General features: G+C 39.0%; 1 protein-coding gene across 4 annotated transcripts in view; it reads left to right on the forward strand.

Moving 5' to 3' along the window:
- LOC308240400 (integrator complex subunit 6-like) overlaps positions 1 to 24,165 on the forward strand; it is a 71,481-nt gene that overhangs the window by 9,912 nt on the left and 37,404 nt on the right. For all 4 annotated transcript variants that reach the window (XM_080653339.1, XM_080653340.1, XM_080653341.1 and 1 more), the window contains 5 exons: positions 17,801 to 17,950; positions 18,757 to 18,846; positions 19,079 to 19,262; positions 19,520 to 19,648; positions 21,820 to 21,983. In XM_080653339.1, coding sequence (XP_080509465.1) covers positions 17,801 to 17,950; positions 18,757 to 18,846; positions 19,079 to 19,262; positions 19,520 to 19,648; positions 21,820 to 21,983 — 717 coding nt within the window. The remainder of the gene's footprint in view (positions 1 to 17,800; positions 17,951 to 18,756; positions 18,847 to 19,078; positions 19,263 to 19,519; positions 19,649 to 21,819; positions 21,984 to 24,165) is intronic.

Genomic DNA, 24,165 nt, shown 5'->3' on the forward strand with positions numbered 1-24,165 from the left:
CAGATTTCGAAAGGGATGTCTGACTGCCAGTTTAAGCCCGATCCCTGTAAACTGGCAGTAGGACATCCTTCGAGGGGTCCCAGGTTGGAGAGGGTGCAGGCCGGGCTGAGGGACACCCCACCCCTTGCACAAATTTCGTGCACTGGGCCTCTAGTGTGTATATATATATATATATTTTAACAATTTCTAATTGATCACAAGTTTAAATAATATTTTTACATATTAGGTGAAGTAAAATATATTAATTTCACCTGTTCGTTTCTATTTTTAATGTGGCTATGTGAAAATATAAAATTACATATGTGGCTTGCATTATATTTCTATTAGATGTGTTGGTCTATATTCTTTCTTAAAAAATTTATGATGTTCATATCCTAGAAATTGCTTCTGAAGGAGGATCCTTTCTCTCACAGTTCTGTTCAAATGAACTGTGACATATTGGACTCATTTGTGCATAAAAGGTTATCATACAATTCAGAGTTGATGGGTTGATAACCCTTGGTCCTGGGGCAAAAATATGAAAGTATCCCATTCTCGGTTGTATTTAAAGCCAGTTTGGTTGCTTAGACCTTGGATATAGTTGGTGATCCAACTGGTTGGGTTAGAATTATTTTCCTGGGCTAAGTACAATAGAAGATACATGTGAGCTCCTAATGTAACTACAGTAATTCAGAATTCTGTTTGTAATATGTGCTCACCAGTTGCACTAAAAATGTCCCATGATTTCAGTGTTAATAGAAATATTTAGCATATCTCTTATTAGATTTACATAGCTAGTTGGCTCAAGAATTCCCAGGAGCAGTATTCATCAAGAAAAGTACACTAAAGGATAAATTATCCAGCTTGGCATAATGTAAAACCTATAAAACAAAGGGGAGTTTGTATCACTGCTCTTATTGAAGGTTTTCTTGATGAATACTGCTTATTATATAAGCAGTGCCCTTGTCTTATATAATGGGAAGTCATCAGTCGCATTAAAAGGATGGGAGAAGTCCAGATCCACACAACATGATTATTACTTTCTCTGAACTTAGTCCTCTTAATGGGGATTGCAGAAGTGACTGTGTGATTTTTTTTGTTACTGTAATGGCTCCAATTTAGGGAATAATATTGGTGTTTAATTCTGAGGCTGAGTGAAAGTAGAGATGTGCTGATGAATAGCATGTATAGGAGGTAGAACCATTTTATGCCCTAGTTTTGGGTCCTCCTAAAACCCATCTTATAGTCAAGGGTGTTATTTAGCTTTTACCAATATGATTTGACTTATATCTACTTCCTTGTAATAATGAACAATAATATAATAGCTTTCTAATGATGATAGTAGCTGACATTTATTGAGTAATACTTATGCACAGGGCAGTGTGCCAATGAATATAAAGTACATATTTCATTTATCTTCTCAACAATCCTACATTGTAGGTACTATTATTATCTCCATTTAGCAGACCTGGGTTACTATTCAGCTGTGTTACTTAACCTCTCTGGGAAACCGGGGCCCAGAGAGGTTAAGTAACACAGCTGAATAGTAACCCAGGTCTGTGTCTATTCCAGAGTCTTAAGTAATGAGCCACTATCAATCATGGTACAACATTCCTTTTAATAACTTCTCACTGGTATTTTCTCATTATGATATACTAGAGGCCCAGTGCACGAATTCGTGCACAGGTGGGGTCTGGCCAGCCCACCACAATCAGGGCCAATGGGGCCAGGTCGGTGAGGGCATGCGGGAGGTTGGCCGGCTGGCCCTGCCCCCCGATCGGGGGGGGGGGGCCTATTGGGGGTAGGACCGGCTGGGGGGAGGGGCCACAGATGGTTGGTTGGCTGGCCCTTCCCCGTGATTGAACTCCTGGTTGAACTCCTGGTAGAGGGGACAATTTGCATATTAGCCTTTTATTATATAGGATGCCCTGGAGGCATGTTTTTTTTTGTTTTTTTGTTTTTTTTTAAATAAATCTTTATTCATATTATTACAATTATTTCTCCTTTTTCCCCCCATAGCTCCCCTCCACCCATTTCCCACCCCACCTTCTGCCCTTACCTCCCCCCCACTGTCCTCATCCATAGGTGTATGATTTTTGTCCATTCTCTTCATGAACCCCCTATACCCCTTTCCCCCTGAGAATTATCAGTCCACTCCCTTTCTATGGAGGCATGTTTTTAAGAATTGTCTTGCTGTTTTTTATAGTTGCTTTTGATATAACAGTGTTTGGTATTATAGCAAACACTCAATGAATAAAGTTTATTACCCCAATGTTACCATTTTTATTATTTTTCTGACTACTTAGGTGAATATCATAGTGCATTTGTTAAACACTTTGGCCTTTGATGTCTCACAGTTATGCCCCTACTTAGGGACAGATGTGGAATTGTTGGAACTCTTAGCTGATGGAACTTGAGATAATATGTATATTTTGGGAGTGAAGTTTGAGGAGTGGGACCTAAAATGAATAGAACTATAGGAAGGATGGTCGGAAGCCTGAAAAAGCAACAGGATAATCCTTCGCTATCACAGTGGCCTCCAGAAACTGATTTGCCATCTTCACTTTATCAATCTCTTGATAAATATTTTTCTAGTAGGGAAAAGAAAGACATTCAATGTACTCCACAGTAACCATTTAGTTTATCTTAATCCACAATCTGTAGGGGAAGCAGAAGTGATTTTGTGAAAGCCCTGAATGCACTATACCTCCTTTGCGGAGTTTTATGTATCAGCCTGTGCCTCACCTAAAGGTGCAGTCTTCATTTCATCCAGATCTCCTATTCTCCTCAAGCCGCTCCCCTGCCATACCCAGATAGCTTTTTTTCCCTTTCTGCTTAATTAGGTTGGTAAGGGGTAGATTTCAAAGAAAGAATGGAGATGCTGCCAAATCAGCCACTGGGGGCTTAACCAGAAGACTTCTGTGCTGATGTGCCAGATGTTGTAGAAAAAGCAGAGTTCTGCATCTCAAACTATATTCACCTGATTAGATTATTCCTTAATGGCAGTTACTCTTTCATTATTTATATCCTGCCCTGAAGTTTGAGTAGTTCAGTAAACTTAGTACCAAGAGCCAAACTCTGGACTTGAATGCTACTGAACAAAAGACTTGAAGCATTTATGTGTGTGCAAGTAAGTAACAGTACTAGTGAGAAAAGTAAATATGGTTTATTAAGGTCTTTGGATTTATTATAGCTCATTGGGCCAATTTACTAATGTTTATTCTCTTTGCCCTTGACTACATTTGAAACTGTTAATACTCCTTCCTTCCTTCCAGAAACTTATCACCTCCTCTATTCTGTTTCTCCACCCCTCTCTCTGATAAATTTTTTCCCTATCTTCCTAATTCTTTCCCTTGTGGAATGTATCCTGCCTCATTCATGGTTTCAAATAGTCCTTCTACATCAAGCATGTAAAACTCGCGGCCCACAATGAATATTTTTGCTGCCCAGTCAATGTAACGGTATGTAAGAAACGTTTTAATAAAATTTTGTAACTTAGTTTTTACAATATCCTGTTATACATAATAATGACGAACTACAACGTTCGCTAATGATTGATTACTATAATCATGTTGCATTCATTTCCCTTACGCGCCTCATGCGCAGCCACACCATTTCTCTCCACTAATACTAACAGTGAATATTTTAGCAGCAGATTGCCACGTCATTAGTCTTGAACTGACTTGTTTGGTGTGTGCAACAGGAAATATTTCGCTTTCAGAGAACAAGAAAAATAGGTTTATTTGCGTTACGCTTATTATTCAGTGTCTGGTAAGTTAATAATGTTCAAGAAAAATACTATTTTTTTATTAAAATGTTCTGTTATTTTATGTTAATGATTACTCATTTATTTCAGCCTTTTGTATTCAGCATGTCTCTACTAGTATGGAAATAAACCTACGTTTCTATGAAAATTGAAGTTTTTGTTTTTTTTTGTGGCCCACATAAACTTAAACCTTGTTTATTTGGCTCATGTTAGCCTTTGAGTTTGACATGCTTGTTCTACACTGTTGCCTCTCCATCTTAAGTTTCTCACCCAGGCATCTCTAGCTGACTACAGAACATCTACATCTGACTATCTATCCTGCCATCAGCTCATACATAGTTAACACGTCAAGACCTCTTATCCCCGCTCCTATATTTCCCATCTTTTAGTCACCCATAGATCCTATCCTTGCATCTTGTTCTAAGGCCCATCTGTCATCTCTTTGAAATATCTCTTACATATATATGTTCCTTCAACTCAATTTCTGGGGCTATCACTTGAGTCTGGGTCCTGACCTTTTATGCTTTGACTACTATATCAGTCTTCTATGTGCCTCTCCCAAGTACCTCCCAAATTCCTACACTGTACCCACACCAACTGTTAACTTTCTTAAAACGCTAGTTTTATCAAATCACAAACCCCCTCCCAAGCCATTGAAGACTGCCTATACCTATGAATGCCATTCTGAGCTCTCTGGGATCTGCTCCATATCCTATATAATAAAAGCCTAATATGCAAATTGTCCCATCGACCGGGAGTTTGACCACTCACTATGATTGCGCTGACCACCAGAGGGTGGCACGGAACATGGCAGGCGTTGGCAACATGGCACTGGCAGTGGGTGGCAGTGGAGGCGCTGCTGGTGCCCGATGGGCCCCAATAGGAGCAGGACCAGGTGGGATGGTGGAGCAAGTGAGCAGGTGGCACCAGGCCAAGGCGGGTGTGAGTGGGGCCCCATCACCCTGCCGATTGCCCCGCAGATGGTGACCAGCAGCTGTAGCAGGGGCCGGGCTGCCACCTGGCTGGCTTCCCAGGCACTGAGGGAGCCAGGCGGGGGTCCTAACGACTCAGGCAGAGGGGGGTGTGCCTGGGGGCTCAGGTGCTGCCCAGGGCCCAGAGGTCAGCTTGGACCTGTCCTTCCATGCCAGACGCTCTGGCTTCAATCGCCAGTCAGGCCTAAGGCCCTGAATTTTGTGCACTGGGCCTCTAGTGTCTATATAAACTTATTTCCCATCGTTTTCTCAAAGGATCCCTGTGATTCAGCCAGACCTGTCTTTCCCACCCTGTGAATTTGTCTCTTCATTCCTGATGCCAGCCCTTAGAACACTGATTAATAAAAGGAAGAGGAAATACAAAGCCAGAAGAGCTGGAGGCCTGGGGGAGGAGAACTTGCAAACTGAAAGCATTCCATTAAGAGTGTGACTTGAGGGGGAGGTGCTATTTTAATGATGAGGAGTTGCTGAAGGAAGAGGGAGGGACCTGGTTATGACCTTTAGTGGTTGATTAGCCAGAACTAGACCAAGACATTTTGATTTAGATTGACCTGAAGTTGCCTGGAGGCACAGCTGTTTAATCAGAAACCCTAATCTCTCTTTACATTGTCTCTGCAGAAGGAAACGCACATAACTAGACAGTAGTAATAGAATTCCAGGGAGAATATCTAAACTTTAATACAGACATGGCATTAGAAAGTTGGGATTCCCTCTTTTTTGTTTTGTTTTGGTAGGAGTCCCTCTTTTTTATTTCTTGTAGGAGAATGTTAAAGATATGAGCAGCAAAGCTCTCCATTTTTCTTTTTAATCCTCACTTGAGGATATTTTTTCCATTGCTTTTCAAAGAGAGTGGAGGGAGGGGGAGAAAGAGAGAAACATAGATGTGAGAGAGACACATGGACTGGTTGCCTTCTGCACTTACCCCACAGGGTGCAGGGGCGGGGGAGCAAGGAGGGAACTGCAACCCAGGTACTAGCTCTTGATGAGAATCAAACTGCTCCCCTCCACCCTTCAGTGCTCAGGCTGAAGCTCTAACCCAAGCATGTCAAACTCAAAGGCTAACATGGGCCAAATAAACAAGGTTTAAGTTTATGTGGGCCACAAAAAAACAAAAACTTCAATTTTCATAGAAACGTAGGTTTATTTCCATACTAGTAGAGAAATGCTGAATACAAAGGGCTGAAATAAGTGAATAATCTTTAACATAAAATAACAGAACATTTTAATAAAAATTAATATTTTTCTTGAACATTAACTTATCAGACACTGAATTAATAAGCGTAACGCAAATAAACCTATTTTTCTTGTTCTCTGAAAACGAAATATTTCCTGTTGCACACACCAAACAAGTCAGTCCAAGACTAATGATGTGGCAGTCAGCTGCTAAAATATTCGCTGCTGGTATTAGTGGAGAGAAATAGTGTGGCTGCACATGAGGCGCGTAAGGGAAATGAATGCAACACGATTATAGTAATCAGTCATTAGCGAACGTTGTAGTTCATCATTAATAATTATGTATAACAGGATATTGTAAAAATTAAGTTACAAAATTTTATTAAAACGTTTCTTACATACGGTTATATTGGCTGGGCTGCAAAAATATTCGTTGTGGGCCACAGACCGTGGTCCGCAAGTTTGACATGCTTACTTTAACCACTTGCAACACCTGCCAGGGCCATTTTTCTTTTCTTTTTTAAATAGTGTGTGTTTACCACCCCAAGTCAAGTTTCTTTCCATTACCATTTATCCATTTTTTCTTAAAGATTACATATGTGTATAGACATTGTAAACTCCATTTCACGGTGATGCTTCTGAACTGTATGTTAGAAGTTCTGTTTAAGTCTAAGTATTTTTTAGAGAAATCAGATTTTTAAAAAGTGGTCATAGTACAGCCTATCTGGTAGATCACACTATCCACTATCATGTAAATCTGGCAAGTTCTATTGCTTTAGCAGCTCTGTAAAGAGTGCTGGGCTTGAGAGGCAAGAGACCAGGCAGGGTTTTTAGCCACAATCTGCTACTGATTAGATAGCTACATGACCCAGGGCAATTCACTTCACCTTATTTTAGATGACAGTTTTCTTATCTGTAAAATGAAGGGATTGGACTAGATTATTAACACTTCCTTCCAAAAAAGTACTAGAGAGAATTGTATAACTGAAAGGCAGGAAGTTGAATAATTGAAACATTGGCATTTAGGTTGATTTCAAAATTGCTTTAAATTTTAGAAAACAATTCCTACATGCTTAATGTACTGTATCTCACACTGGTTAAATCCGTAAATGTCACTCCATTTTGTTGTTCTTCATTTTTGCTGCTAACAGTTTAATATTCAGGACAGAGTATGGCAATGATTACCTCTGAATGGTAGAACTGAGAATTTGGTGAAGAGATAGACTAGCCTTGTATATCGGTTGGGATTTTTAACAATGATTCTGATATAAAAAACAGTTCATAAACTTTTTTTGAGAATTATTTTTTAAAAATTAGTCAGGAGGAAAGAGATGCTATATAATCCTTAGAAAGTAATGAATGGCCTTTCTGCTATCTCTTCTGTTTAGCTCTTTCTGCAATGTTTGAGTGATTAGTGTCACTCCTATCTTTGTGTATTTTTCCAAGATCACCTTTTAAAATTTTAATTTTGTGTATGTCTTCTAAAAATGTCTCATCAGAGTCCAAAATTCTGAATAATTGAACACATGATCTGCACAATAGCATTTTTTTCTGGTAACAAATAATTGGTCAGTAGCTACCACTGAAATGGTGTGAGAGTGAGAGAAGAAACTTGACATTTTTATCTGAACGAGTTTGGCAAATTCTTTGCAACCCTAAGGTATTTTTTTTTCAGTAACAGTGCAATTGATTCCAGAAGAAAGCAGAATAGTTTCTGAAATTCAGTTTCTACATGTTAGCATCCTCTGGTGAAGATCAAATTTCTTTTGATCTTGTCATGCTTTCAAGTAAACTCAGAGAGGTGTGTTATTTCATAATCTTATCCTAATTCCCCGTGGTAAGAATTGAAAATTCATAAATGCATTTTGCAGATATTTTAGACTAATCCTTATGATTTTTTTCCACATAAAAATCATACTAGGTATTTTAAAAAGACAGGTAACAAAATGGTAAACTTTGTGTCAGTAGAATCAAATTGAATTTTTTATTTGCACTGTTTATTTTTTAGATTTTATTTTTTAATTACAGTTGACATACAATATTATATTAGTTTCAGATTTCCCAGTTTATTTTAAAATATGTGGTCATGAAAGTCTTTAACCATCTGCTGAATAAAAATAATTCTGCAAGCCACAGAGTGTCAAATAAGTTTTTGCAATATAGTAGGGAGTAAATTTCTTAAGAACTTTTTTTTAAAAGTAGAAGATTCAAGTAAGCTAGAATTATTTCATGTAATTTTGACTGGAAGTATTTCCTGAAGCATGTTCAGGAAAATTGGTGGATTGAACCAAAAAATTATAGCAATCAAGAGTTCTCAGGGAGAGATTTGATGCAATCAAATAAAATGGACTTTGAGCATTTTTGAAAGTTCAGGACACTAAAAAGTGCACCTGGGAAAGTAATTTTGAAAAAAAGGAATCCAAGAGAACTGGATTTTTAAAAACGAGTAATTTTATAAGAAGCAGCTATATTAGTATGCATAAAACAATAATAGAATGCCTCCTTTGAACCTAGGAGTGTATCAGTACCTGAGTCAAGTGAGAAAACCACAAAAAAGTGAAATGAGACCAAATTACTGGAGTATTAAGGAAAAATTACATCAAGTAGGGTCAGCAAATATAATGTGAGAAAAGAGTTTGAAAAGGAGATACAAGAAGCAAGACAATTCCATTCTTTTAATGATATGGCATCTTCCTAAGGTGCATTTCACAATTTTAAAAACTTCCTTTATAGGTGTGCTAGCTGTAAACAATTTTAAAAGACTTTTGAACATTTTAAGGTGATTCAACTCTCACAGTGTTTTGTTTAACTAAGGGGACAAGTAAACCTTGCCTTATATCTATCAGAATTGGGGTCCGTTTGAATTGTCAAAAGGAAATTCTTCAAGTTCAAAAGTTTTAACTCACACAGATATTCCATATAAAGCCAAGGGAAAAGTTATTTGTGTCCTCGGGAGACAGAGTTGATTGGAAAAGCAGGGCTTCTTATTTTTCATCTCATTATGTTTCACTGGATGGTCTACCAACAAAAGAGCAGTCTGTGATGACAACGATGATACAGTGTTAAGTTGGAGAATATATTAAGTTGATTGAAAAATGCTGTTGAGGTTGATTTTTCAAATTGTCTGGGTTGTTGCAGAACATATTTCCCCCAACCTTGTAGAGAGCAGATGGAAAAAAAAAAGTAGTTTATCTTTCAACAAAAGAATTGCTGGCCCTACTAAATTTAGACTCTTTGGCTTTAACTTGGGACATCTGGGAAAATACTCAAATCCGTTAATCATCTAGTTTGTAAGCACCTAGAAGAAGAGCTCAAGGTCCAGGATGGCCCTCTGTATGGGATAACAAAGGGCAAATATTATCAGGCTGATTTCATTTCCTTTGGGTCTAACAGAAGGAGCAGCATGTATTGTCTCTAAGATTCCAGCAAGGCTTTTTATTCAGGGCTTGCTAACAAGCTAGGAAGACTTGGACTGAACTGAAACTACTGTCCAAATAGACATTTGGGTGTGTGTGCCCCAAATGGGTCAGTGCACTAGCTCTGCACCAAGTCCAAGGGACATAGTAAGTGGTGCCTTGCAGTGAGAGGTTCTCTCACTGCTGTGGAAGAGAGCCTGGCTTGTGACCATCTATATAGAAGGATTATTTTTGCTCTTTGAAAACATTCACTGCTGTTCTCTTTCAATAGCTATCATTCTAAAGAATTTTAATTATTCGATTAATTTCTGATTTACAAACAGCCAATTTAAAGAGGCATTTCTCTGGTGGAAAGTTAGACGCAGCTGCCCTAAATATGTTTTTCATTTACCTTGGATGGGGAAGTTAATAGCATGTTCATTAAATCTGCACTTTATACCAAGTCTGACCAGATCATTTGTGTTTTGAAAGAGGATTACAAGTGACCTTTAGAGAAAGAGCAGCAGTTTTAAGAACACCACTGGCCCTAACACCACTCCCACATCCCCTTCAAGGACAGTTGATTGGCTTTTATCTCTTTTACTTGTTTATACTTCCTGGCAAGTTTTTAGTGGAGGAAAGTGTTCTTCTATTTTTTAAAAAAAGAAATATAAATAAATTAATCAGAAAAATGATCTAGCCAAAATGGGATGAAGTTCAGGAAGGACAAGTAATGGGATGTTGAGGTTTGGGGGACCAACTAAATGACAATCCCGCCTTTCCCTCCTTCACTGAAACCAATGGGGAAATAAAACACAGGAGCCAGCCAGAGTTCCAAATAACAGTTTTATACCTGTTAAAAGCTAGACTGGAGGATATAGCCTAGATGTATGTTCTCAAAAGCTTTCAAATAGTTCACATATTGACAGACCTCCCCTATAGGTCTTTTGGAGGGACAGAGCCTACCCCTTAAGCACCATATGTCAGAGAGCAGACCAGAAAATTAGAAAAAGCTTCAGCAACAGGCCTAGAGGGAGCATGCCAGTTTCCTGTTGCCAAACCCACCCCTCTGATAAGTACCATATTTTTCCACATATAAGACGCCCCCCGTGTATATGCCCCCCCACACACTTTTCCAACCCCAAATTAAGAAATCAATATTTTAAACATTTTGCTGGTTTTCCTCTTAAGGCCATCTTCTTTTTTGGCATCTTAAGGAGTTGTAGGTCCTGTTTTCTCCACTGTCTGATCATACTAGTACACTCAGTGAAGGGAGGTCCAGATTGCCTCTCTGCAGCTCTATTTCCATGCTCTTTTGCATAGCTGATTATATTCAATTTGAATTTTGCAGAGTAAGACAATCGTTTACCGTTATTTATCTTTTTGTTTTTTGACATCTTTATGGGCTCAGAACGCTCTGGTCCATGTTGCATTTGCACACTCTCCACCTCCACCTCCAATTGTGGCATCAGCTGACGTCCATAGCAATAAGGCTCGTGATTGAAGGAAGCCTGTTTGACAAGATATGGGCAGCTACTCACTGTGCGGCTCCCTCCTCCCCTGACTTCCTTGTATAAAACACCCCTCGATTTTCAGTCTAATGATTTTAGAAAAAAATAGCATCTTATACATGGAAAAATAGTAGATGGAAATAAGGGTGAAGAAGGTCAGAAACAGCCCCAGTAAGGAGTAAACGACTTACTTGCTTTACTTGCTTTGATAGTTACAGCCAGGAATAGACTAGGGTTTTCCAAGTCCTGATCTACTGTTCCCATACCTAATTGGTCTGCATTTAGGCATCAGGAAAAGTAGGCTTATATTAAACAAATTTGGAAATTCTGTTAAAGTTACAAACTTTTAAGCTAATATAAGGAGACATGTCTATGACATGAATATGTAGAATACATAGTAGAATCTCTAGTACAGCGGTTTAAATTGGTGGGCTCTCAGGTTACCTGGGTTCAAATCCTAGCTGTACCATTTACTAGTTGTTTCACTTGGACAAGTTGCTTATCCTCTCTGAGCCTCAGTGTGCTCATCTATAAAATGGAAATAGTAATAGCACCTACTTGATTGGGGTGGTTATAAGGCGCAGATAAGAAGGATACATATAAAATGCCAATGCATGGCATAAATGAATTCCTGACACATAGGCACTGATAAATATTACCTATGGTTATTATTTATCATCACCATCATCATCATCATTTTACTTCTGGGAGACTTTTAAAACTTGAATACAATAAACTCCTCTTTAGGATTTCACCCATCCCAGGCTACTCCTTTGTCCTAAATCTTCATTCTTTAGGTTTTCCAGGCTAGAAGTTTTGTAATCATCTTTTACTCCCTCTCCTTTAGGCTTGTTGTCTGTCACCGAGTCCTATCTTATTTGTTTGAAATGTTTCTCAGTTACCCTCTTCCTCTTCATTCCCATTCTAACTCAGGCCCTGATTCCCTCTGGCCTGGATTACTGCTATTTAAGCCTCCTAGCCTCTTTTTCCTGATATAGCTTCTCCTTCTCCAGTCTATCTTATATGTCCCTGCCAGCCTGACCTTCCTGAGACGCTGCTTTGATCCTGTTTCCCTCTGCCTTGGAATCTGTAATGAGTCTATTGTCTGCCAAAGCAAGGCCAAGGTTTCCGAACTGACCCCCAAGTCCCTCTAGATTCTAGAGCATCTCTGGCCAATGGATATATGATACCAGCCATACACAAAATTGAAAATTTTCTAGTAGCACAATAAAAAGTAAAAAGAAACAGGTAAAACTTATAGTAATATATTTTATTTAACTGAAAATATTTAAAACATTGTCATTTCAAAGTACAATCAATATAAAAATAAAATATATTTTCATTCTCTTTTGTCCCAAGCCCTCAAAATCCCATGTGTATTTTACACTTATGTCATATCTCAAATCAGACTATTCATGTTTCAAGTGCTTAGTAGCCATATGTGGCTAAAGCAGCCGTGGGCAAACAAGGCCCGCGGGCCGGATCCGGCTGTTCTATCCGGTTCTCTTGCTCTCCCCTCCGCTCCTTTACTTTGAATTTATATTAGTTCACACAAACACTCCATCCATGCTTTTGTTCCGGCCCTCCGGTCCAGTTTAAGAACCCATTGTGGCCCTCGAGTCAAAAAGTTTGCCCACCCCTGGGCTAAAGGCTACTATGTTAGTGCATTTGTAGCATGTGACTCCCTACCACTGTCACCTCCATAAACAAGACATACCTAAATCTTACTTCTTCCTGGTTAAAACAAAATAGGGATGATAATACCATACCTCTTTTATTGGTTTGAGCCAAGCAAATGTGAAGTGTGGAAGTGCTTTGTAAGTTGCAAAGCTCCATGAGAATAAGAGGTTACTATCAGGAGTAAAGTTTTTACTGACATGAGAGTAAGATATCTTTGGAGTAAATTGAAAGAAAAACTATATTAAGAAGATAAATGGGCTGTCCTCAATTTATTTGTGGAAAAAAATCAACTTTAAGCAATGAAAGAAGAATATAAACATATGCTTCCTCCCACTAACTCTTCATAATGATCTTTTTGAAGACTTTTATATTTTTTATTTCATTCATTCTTTAATCCTCACCTGAAGATATTTTTCTATTGATTTTTAGAGAGAGTGGAAGAGAGAGGAACAGACAGAAAAAAAGCATTGATTGATTGCCTCCTGCAGGAGCCCCGACCCAGGTGGGGAGGAGCCTGCAACCAAGGAACGTGCCCTTGACCTAAGTCGAACCCAGGACCCTTCAGTCTGCAGGCTGATGCTCTATCCACTGAGCCAAACTGGCTAGGGCCATAATGATTTTTTTGGAAACAAATTTGTCACATTAATAAGGTTCCCTAAATATTTAAATTAACCTTTGGCCTCCCCCCTCCACCCTCCAACTTCAGTATTCTGAGGAATGGATTTAGGTCCACTTAGTTCTTCTCTTGCTACCAAAAAGTTTATTGCTTTGGGTAATAAATGTAGCCCATATGCCTTGTAGTACTGAGGTAGGAGAAGCTTTCTGATTTCATTCAAATTCATCCACTTCATTGCAAAGAACTGGAATTGACCTAAAAACAGAACACCAGTGATTTAAGTGGAGAAGTGATTTGTAAAATGTTTTCAATCTATTTTATAAGGGAAATTTTAAAGAGCAATTATTTTGACAGGTTAGTTAGTAAGACTACACAGAGAACACATTAGTTTAAACTAGAGGCCCGGTGCATGAATTCGTGCACCAGTGGGGTCCCTCGGCCTGGCCTGTGGGATCAGGCTGAAACTGGCTCTCTGACATCTCCTGAGGGGTCCCGGATTGTGAGAGGGTGCAGGCCAGGCTGAGGGACCCCACCGGTGCATGATCAGGGCAGGGGAGAGACGTGGGAGGGACAGTCTGCCCTCTGGTGGTCAGTGCACATCATAGCGAGCAGTTGAGCAGCCTTAGCATATCATTAGCATATTATGCTTTGATTGGTTAGGCTTTTATTATATAGGACTAGAGGCCCAGTGCACGAAATTCATGCACGGGGGTGTGTGTCCCTCAGCCCAGCCTGCACCCTCTCCAATCTGGGACCCCTCAAGGGATGTCCGACTGCCTGTTGGGATTGGGCCTAAACGGGAAGTTGGACATCCCTCTCACAATCCAGGACTGCTGGCTCCCAACTGCTCGCCTGCCTGCTTGCCTTCCTGATTGCCCCTAAACCACTTCTGCCTGCCAGCCTGATCACCCCCTAACCACTCCCCTGCCAGCCTAATTGATGCCCAGCTGCTCCCCTGCCAGCCTGTTTTCCCCTAACTGCCCTCCCCTGCAGACCTGGTCCCCCCTAACTGCCTTCCCCTGCAGGCCTGGTCACGCCTAACTGCCCTCTCCTGCAGGCCTGGTCACCCCTAACTGCTCTCCCCTGCAGGCCTGGTCACCCCTAACTGCCCTCCCCTGCAGGCTTGATTGCCCCCAACTGCCCTCCCTTGCAGGCCTGGTTCCTCCCAACTGCCCTCCCCTGCTGGCCATCTGTGGTGGCCATCTTGTGTCCACATGGGGGTAGCCATCTTTGACCACATGGGGGCAGCCATCTTGTGTGTTGGAGTGATGGTCAATTTGCATATTACTCTTTTATTAGATAAGGTAGAGACCTGGTGCATGGGTGGGGGCCAGCTGGTTTGCCCTGAAGGGTGTCCCGGATCAGGGTGGGGGTTCCCTTGGGGCGTGGGGTGGCCTGGGCGAGGGGCCTGTGGTGGTTTGCAGGCTGGACACGCCCCCCCGGCGACCCAAGCGGAGGCCCTGGTATCTGGGATTTATTTATCTTCTATAATTGAAACTTTGTAGCCTTGAGTGGAGCCAAGACTCCTGCTTGCTCCGTGGCCACAGCCATTTTTGTTGGGATTTATTTATCTTCTGTAATTGAAACTTTGTAGCCTTGAGTGGAGGCCTGGGCTGGCCAGGGTGTGCGGAAAGCTTGGCTTCCTCCATCGCCAGGGGCAACCCAAGCTTCCTGTTTGCTCTGTGGCTGCAGCCATCTTGGTTGGGTTAATTTGCATACTCGCTCCTGATTGGCTGGTGGAGGTGGCTTGTGAGTGTAGCAGAGTGATGGTTAATTTGCATATTACTCTTTTATTATATAGGATAGTGATGAGTTATAGGGTGCTTGCTTAAGTGGTATGCAAATCTTATCCCAGCCCTTTACCAAATCAAGTAGGTCACTAATTTTTCTTTAGTTGTGACTTGAACTATCTGTGGCTTATAGGAATTCAACACTTGTTATAGATATAACTCTTAGGTTTACAGTGTGGGAAGTAAAGTCAACTTTATAAAGTGACTTCTGGGTGAAGGACCCCACCATTTACAGGTTTGCCTAATTAGAAACCTCAACCTAATGTATGACCCTTTTTTCCCTCTATTTATATACTAAATCCTTGAATCCACCTCTGAAATACTTCTTTTATCTGCAACCTCCTCTCTATCCTCACTGCCCTCACTCAGGTTTTCATCAATTTTCTAATAAGCTATTGCAACAATCTTCAAACCAGTTTCCCTGCCTCAAGCTTCAGCCTCCCTTCCAGCCCACAATTTATTCTCCAACTCCCAGCAGAATGAACTTGCTAAAATTAGGGATCATGGCACTCCTCTAATGAAAAACCTCAAGTTATTCCCAGGGTCAAAAGATACGATCCAAACTACTGAGCACAATGTACAAAGTACTTATAGTCACTTACAGCCTGACGTATCACCCTTGCCTTCTTCCATGTGCCCAGAAAAATGATAATCAAATTACTTGTGGTTCCCCAGCAGTCCCTATCCTCTTATGAACTCTCTGTTCTCTTCCCTTGGCCTGCCCCCTCCACTCCTCACTTCAGTGTGGAGAGTCCCATGACCTTCATGCCATTAGGCTTCCTCAAATGCCCCATGTTCTGTGAGAAGCCTTCCCTAACTCTCTGATCTTTTAGACTCCATAGCTGCATTCCTTATTACTTTGTGGCATGAACTCCTAAAGGCCAATTCCTTTTTATATCCCTAGCACATAACATTCTTCCCAACATATCATAGTTGGGCCATAAACATTTGTTAAATAAATAAAGGAAAGAATTGATGCAATCCCTTTCAACTCAACACCTTTCTCTTCTACCCCAAAGAGGAAAGCTAATTTTTGAATTCAGTGTGATTTGCAATCACCTGCTGATATTTCTAGGTATTTGATGAGGACAATTAAAATCATAATCCTTCCTTTTAGGTCAAGTTTAGATGGTCCAGTGCAATAAGATTTTCCTTGGGCCATAGGTAATTATTCTCAAGCCCTACTTTCCCCTAGTTCTAAAAGCCATATATACAGTCTGGCCCAAAGAACATATGGGAAGGTTTTACCTTTAGATCCGTTTACCTACAGAATATTTTAGGAATATTTTAAAAACGAAGTACATTTTTAATTAGAATCCCAGACTAATGGACTGGGATGGATCTTAATTAGGACCACCTTTTACTGTGTGTGGTTATGCAGGTTGTGCACTGTTCAACCTTAGGGGGCACCATTTTCATTTACCATTACAGTGTAAATGACTCTCCTCCAGAGTTATCATGCACAGTCTTACATAGTGTGCCTGCTTACCTCATCCTCATAATTTTAAGATAATGAAATTTAGGTTCTAAGAGCCAATAGGTTTGCTCAAGGTCATGCAGATACTTCATGAGAAGGTGCAGTCAATAATCTGTCCCCTTTCCACCTCTCAGTCATTCTGATCCAAATTGCTTCAGGAAACTAAAACTAGAAAATATAGTATTTGAAAGATAGTATTTCCTATATTTGTATGGTTATGGGCAGTATGCTTTTAGCTAAGCATGAAATTTAAATAATTTTGTTTATCTCTGTATTACCTATTCTTTTTAAAAAATATATTTTTATTGATTTTAGAGAGAGGAAGGGAGAGGGAGAGAGAGATAGAAACATCAATGATGAGAGAGAATAATTGATCAGCTATCTCCTGCATGCCCCACACTGGGGATTGAGCCTGCAACCTGACCAGTAATTGAACCTTGTCCTCCTGGTTCATAGTTCAGCACTCAACCACTGAGCCATGCCAGCCTGGCTGTATTACCTGTTCTTGCTTTCCATCTCCAACTGTATTGGCCTGGTCACATGACTTCAGTATTTTTAATATCACTACTGCCCTCGGCTACTAAGACTCGGGTGGCTGCTTTGTCCCACCAAGCTGCCAAACTGTGCTGTTTTTTTTCTCTCCCTTGCTGCCCTACTCCTTTGTGACCTATATTAGCTTCCTTCTTCTTTTGGCTTTTCTTCTTGGCATTTTGTGTTGCTCTGTTTTTATAGCCATTGCTGACCCATCAACCATTACTCATAGCATGTTGGCTATTGACCTTGGGTCTTTGGTTCTTTTCTGCTGTGGTGTGCCTAGGGGATGCTGCTTCTTTGCTAAAACATTTTTCTTTTCTTTCTCCAATTATTCTAGATTTGGGGCTTTCTGAATGCTTGAAGATGCCAGAAGAGTTGTCTCAAAATAATTGTGGCTCTATTCCTATAACAATCCCCTACCTCCACTGCCTTTACTCTTGCTTGGGAGGAAGAATCTTGGTTAGAAAAGTTCATGTATATCACACACCCATAGCTGATTTTCTCTTTTACGGACAATGCATTTAAAAATTACTCCGTCCTCTATTCCTTATTCCATGCTCATTAATGTCAAACTAAGGTAAATACTGAGGTGTTTTGGTGGGTTTGTTTGAGCTGGAATAGAAAACTGGTTTTTTCAGCCAAAGCCCTCCAGCTACAATGGACAATGTACTGTTTGCATCTTTGTTCTTGATCATTAACGCTGGAAAATTTTTCTGAAACTGATTACTTGCCTTAGCTCCACTTGTTCAGTCCAGATATAGAATAGAATCAGATTAAGGAACTATTAATTTGTTAAAGGTTTTATGCTTGCTATTTAGTGGTTGTTTGCACATTATATATTATTCACTGTATAACTGGGAATTTCTTTGTTAATGTTTGGTTTTCAGGCTGGTTGGAAGGAAAATCATGCAACATTCATGAGTGAACTAAAAAATCTTCAGGCTTCTGGACTGACGACTCTTGGTCAGGCTCTAAGATCCTCATTTGATTTGTTAAATCTCAATAGATTGATATCTGGAATAGACAATTATGGACAGGTAAAAATATTTTTGAATGAGTACAGCTAATTTATTTTGGTGACTTGGGGTAAGAATTTAAGAGTGGGTATGGTTACCAAGTTTTCTGCTACTTTTCATAACTTCCAAAAAGAAATCCATATGTCTTTTAATTACATTTTTTTAAAAAAATTCTCTTTTGGGGAGGTCTGGTATGTGACTGGATCATAAAATAGTTAAAATTGCCTACCTGTCAGGTCATTAGATATCTGAGAATGGGATGAATAAATTGCTGAGAAATACTGGAGCAAGACAACTGAAGAGAAACTTTCAATCTCCTTAACTCCCTCATCCCTCCCAATTCAATGAAAAAGCTCTAGAATGAGAGAAAGGCAGAATAGCATTTGCTGCTGCTATCATTGTCCTTTTCTACTTGAAAAGCTCTGCTCACTATAACCAGTTACTCTCCAGGTTGCAGAGAGTAAGTCACTAATGTTCCTCCAGCTGTGCCAGGATTTTGACTCAGACAGATGGTGTGGATGATGCTGCCATTATAATCTCTTTAATAGCTTTATTTTATGATTACTTGGAAAACAGAGGGAGAGGAGTATTTGGATGTGATAGTTTGGGAGTTCCTTAATTATAAGAATTTCTCAGTTTATTTTGAATGCTACCTCTTCAATGATTGTTATTTTCATCCCCACCCACTCAGTCCCTAAACTTTTCCTTCTTATTTATCCAGGCAAATTTTATCACAGTCTTGGGAGATCACTGGCAAGGCAAATGTAAAAGTTTAAATACAATTTTATTACTTCACATGGCTCTAATACTTTTTAAATGTATTTTAGGGGAGAAATCCATTTTTTTTAGAACCATCTATTTTAATTACCATCACAGATGGAAATAAGTTAACAAGTACGGCTGGTATTCAAGAAGAGGTGAGATTTCTTTTTTTTAAATTTTCATTTAAATGGCAGAGAATGTGCAACTATTTCTGTGGGAGGCATACATTTCTAGTTAAAAATAAGTTTAATGAAATCTTCTATCTTGGTAATCCTTGAAAGATTGCTTCGTTTTATTGAGTACATGAAAGAAAAGTGGACCTCTTAATTCTTTAACTCTTCATGTATGGGTTGTTATGATGAAACTTTTCAAATTTTGCCTTCTCAGCTTCATCTTCCTTTGAATTCTCCCCTGCCTGGGAGTGAACTAACCAAAGAACCTTTTCGTTGGGATCAGAGGTTATTTGCCCTAGTGTTACGTTTGCCTGGATTGGCTTCTACTGAGCCAGAGCAACTAGGGAGTGTACCAACTGATGAATCTGCTATCACACAGATGTGTGAAGTCACCGGAGGTATTGGCAATATTTACTATTTCTAAAGGAAGAATTCAGGGCAGCAGAGTATAGTTTCTCTTAGATACCATATCTGGTCTTTACTTGTTTTCCTTCGGAATTTTAACGCTGCTGCTTAAGCTCATTAATAGTGTGATGTTTGCTGCCAATGTAGTTATGATTATTTCAAGTTATATTTTAGAATGTCAAATGCTTCTATTGTGAAATAGTATTTTATTTGATCAAACTTGTACTCTTTGTTTTTCCTTTTGATATAGGTCGTTCCTACTGTGTTAGAACACAAAGAATGTTGAATCAGTGTTTAGAATCTCTAGTTCAAAAAGTTCAGAGTGGTGTAGTTATTAACTTTGAAAAAACAGGACCAGATCCACTTCTCATTGGAGAAGGTACAGTATATAACTTTGTTTTTACCCTATCGTGTTATTGAGGAGAACCATTTATGATTGGAAAGACATTAATCATAATAGGCAGTCTTCACTCTACACACGCATTCAAATGGTTACAAACATCCATCCAAACAACTACCATTTACTCATTGCCTATATATACATGTCAGGTGGCTAAATTCTAGCAATTTTAATTCAATGTCAAATCTTCCTAAGAAAATTCTTCCTTTTCCCTACCGATTTCATATTCCCTGGTCCCCAGTCTTGGGATGACACTGAATTATTTATCTCTCTATTCACGAAATATCTGGAGATTCACTGCAGAGTGCCACTCAACTAGTTTGGTCTTGTGGGTGCCAAATGTACCAAGCTATCTTTATGGAATCTTGTGTTTGTTACCACACGTCAGCAAGTGATTGTGAATATTTATGCTGGTATTCTATAAGATCCTACACCAGTATTTTTCTGAACACTTTTTAACTGAAGAACATTTTTTCTTCAAATGAGATTTTACTGAAAGTTCAATATCTTAAAATACATGAAAGCAGAGCTATTTTTGTACAGAGGAAGGAATTTCTCCCTCAAATCATACCTGCATTACAAGGCTTCTCTTCACACATATACACACTTATTTGTACCTCATTACTAAAGTGCTTGTCTGATCTAATCCATACATTTTAATTGCCATGGCCACGATCAGTGGTAGCTAGCTGCCTAAAGAAAAAAAGGGCCAAGGGCATAGGGGCAGAAAGACATACATTTCTGTCTGAAGTAGTAGATCTTGTGGTTACTGACTTTTTTGCTGTTTAGTTCAGGAACCCCTTGAGAAACTGTTGGAAAAATAGAAATTCCTTCTCCCTAGGAAAATGGATAAAGGCCACAAACACACAATTTTGTATTTAATTTCAGGGGTTTCTTGGACTTCAGTTTAAGAACAACTGCCATAGAAGACTGAGGCATTACAGCCTATTTTAAATTAAGTTAATAATAAAGGAAGGACATGATATATTGCTAACAATTCACTGTTCAATCCACAATTTTGTGTTCATTTAACATGAACTTGGAACTTTCATACTGAAAACCTTTGGATTTGGTGTCATATAAATAGTTCAGATTTTCTTTGTAGCTCCATTTCCTCTTTGTCCAGAGTTGTTAACTCTTAAGATTCTGATGAAAGCTAAAAACTCTCTCCTCAGAAAAATACACATCCCCAGAATTGTGAGTTTAACTTAAAGGGGTGGGGGGTCTCTTGTTTCCCTGAAGTCATTACATGTATTCCCTAGAGCTCCATATACCTCAGTAAATCTCCTGGTCTAAAGTAGTTACTTGTTTAAAGTAACACTTAAATAACTAGATAAAATGACCTGTAATTGAGAAAAAATTGACACTCAAATAATTAAAACATATCTTTTACAAATATAATTTAGATTGATGAATGATCACATTAAGGGTTATGTAACTCTGCCTTGCCCTGTTTGGGGAGGTGACAAATGAAATATGCTAGTTTAAATAATTAAAATGCACTCAGGATATATTATGCAGCATTATATAATATCTATTTTCCTTGGAATTTTAATGATGATGGGGAACTTGATGCATTTGTTTTGTTTTCTCTCCCACAACTATGTACATAGATTATTTTGTCGGAGTTCTTTCTACTTTTAAGTGAATTGGATAGTTTTTATTTTGCCTTTGTGGTGATTGGGTCTAACTGCTTAGTAAAGAATACTTTTGTCATCTAATTGGGATTATAAAGAAAATCAAAATGGAATTTATGACCTATTTTGTCAGATTTGAAAAATGTAAAACTATACCAGGGAGTGAACAATTTCATTTGCCTAATTTGGAAAAAAGAACTGTAGTGGTTTGGTGTGTTTATGTGTCCAAATCTCAGAAAATTTAAAACTAATTTTATAATAGTTTTTCTTATTCTGCCTATTTTGGTCATAATTAAGGATGGGAGGGGGGTGGGATATTGGATTAGAAGGGATGGATTAGATGAAAAGAGTTGGTAAGGAGAACATTCAGAAATCCTAGTAGAATCACCTTTTTACTTCTATTTTTCATGAATCTCTGTTTTGTATTTTGCTTTTAGCTGACAATTTTATACAAGAAAATCATCAGCTATAAAAAGAAATCATGCCTTTGTCTGTCTTTTGTTTAATTTCTAGATGGACTTATGGATTCATCTAGGCCAAGCAATTTATTTGCTGCTCAACCATGGCATAGTTGTCATAAGCTCATTTATGTACGACCTAACTCTAAAACTGGTGTTCCTGTTGGACATTGGCCAATTCCAGAATCTTTTTGGCCAGATCAGAATTTACCTTCACTAGTAAGTATAAAATAAAAGGCAAACATCCTTCTGGATTTCCCATTTGTTGATTAATTTTAATTTTTTAAAATCCTCACCTGAAGAGTGAGGATATTTTTTCCCATTAATTTTTAGAGAGAGAGGAAGAGAAGAGGGAGGTATTGGAGAGAGAGAGAGAGAGATAGAAACATCGATGTGATGGAGACACATTGATTAGTTGCCTCCCACACATGCCCTGATGGCGGTGGGAATGAGACCTGCAACCCAGGTACATGCCCTTGACTGGGAAATCGACCGTGACCCTCTGGTGGGCAGGCCAATGCTCTAGCTGAACAATGCCGGTCAGGCTGCTGATTAATTTTAAACAGCTTTGATACTTTTAAGCCATACCTAGTCTATCTCTTGCTGGAAGTCTAGCTTGTACCTAAAAGCAAGAGAAGACTTTCTATCCTGGCATTCTTTCTTTCAGCTGCCTTTTCTATTTGAACTGCCCTCTTTAGAGGTTAAGGCATTGTTATTTTTTATGCTGTTGCAGTATGTGACTTGGTTTTTATTTCAGAGCAGCTGACTTGATTTACATAGCAAAAGCAATGGCTAAGAAGTGTTGGCATTGATTTTCATGTATATCCTCAGGAAATTAGGACTTAGTCTACACTTTGTATATGTTCTCAAAACATATTCAGATCATGTCTTGGGGTGGTGAGCACACAATATAATATGCAGATGATGTGTTATAGAATTGTACAACTGAAATGTATATAACTTTATTAACCAATGTCACCACAATAAATTCAATAAAAAATAAAATAAAGTTTAGAAACATATTCAAATCAGATGTCATTTTAATTCCTCCCAGGGAGTCATTAGATAACTAGGGGAACTTTGTAGACCTACTTTTCATCTTTTTGTAATCAATGGGCTTGTGTTCCTTGGCAATGTACCTTTACATTATGGGTAATTAAGGAATGTTTTAAAATGGTCTCTAAGCAAGAAATTGCCTTTTTGTTCACTGCACTTGGTAGACGAGGGTTTGATATTATAGTTGTTCTTAGTACCAGATGAATTGGCTTTGGGGATAGAGTTGATGTCTAGTAAAAAGGGAAATGATATGAATTTAATTATCCCTTTCATCTTCCTTTCTCCCCCTAGAAGGGAGAGTGAGGGGCATAAAAGGATCACTGTTCTTTCAGTTTTAGCACCTTTCTGCTTTAACTGATCTGTAGTGTAAGTTTTATAAATTTCTGACACGAACCGCATTTTTTCCTGTATTAGTGTTTTTTGGCTCCTGCATTTTTTTTCAGGAATGACCATGAAAGGCCTGAATGTACAGTTCAAGAACCATTTCAGCCCCTGCTGTGGCAGAGGGTGAATCTTTTCCTCCTTCCCTCAGGGTTCCAAGGTGGCACACTGGTCAAATTTCAATACCCAGTTATCTCTTGCCCCTTCAAACCCCAAAGAGAATGTTTTAGTTATGAAGTTACTTCATTATTACCAGTGACAGGTCTTCACTCATGTCTTTATTGATTTCTTATAAATCAATAAACCAAAAATATGTCTCAAGTTTAATTCAAATTAAAACCAGGAAAATCTGGAATAAAGAAATTCTAAGTAATTCAAACATAGTTCATGTTACTATGCCTTTAGCTTTTTCTCAGCTCCCAAAACATCTTGTAGGTTTGTGGGTCAGAAAAGCAAGTGAGCAGGGTTTTTTTTTTTTTCCTTTTTATGAAGGAAACAGAGATGCTTTGTTATTTGTATTAGCCTTACAGTTCTCAGCAAGAATAGGTAGAACCATGTATCACCCTTGTCCCTGGGACTTGTCCTAACTCCTTTTCTCTCTCCATATTGTCCTTGCTGCCACCATTTCTCTCTCTGGTGCTCTTCATTCCCACAAGCTATACTTGTTATTAAAATGGCTGCTCCATCAATCTGCTCTGACACCCCAGGCACACAAGCCTTTGCAGCACAGCCAAAAGCACCCCCAGCTCTAGCTGTTCAAGGCAAGTGTGTGGATATGAGAAATGCTGTAAAAATTCAACTGGAAAAAATTTTACTAGGCCCTGGAGTTTTGACTGACTCCTTTTCAGTCTCTATTTTGCCCTTGCTATGCATTTACAATTTTTCATCTTGTTTGTTAGTGGCTCTAGCTGTCATTACCTCCTTAGAAAGCTTCATGGATTTATTCTTTCCTAGCAGTGTTTGG

The sequence above is a fragment of the Plecotus auritus genome (assembly GCF_963455305.1).
Source record: "Plecotus auritus genome assembly, chromosome: X".
Lineage (NCBI taxonomy): Eukaryota > Metazoa > Chordata > Mammalia > Chiroptera > Vespertilionidae > Plecotus > Plecotus auritus.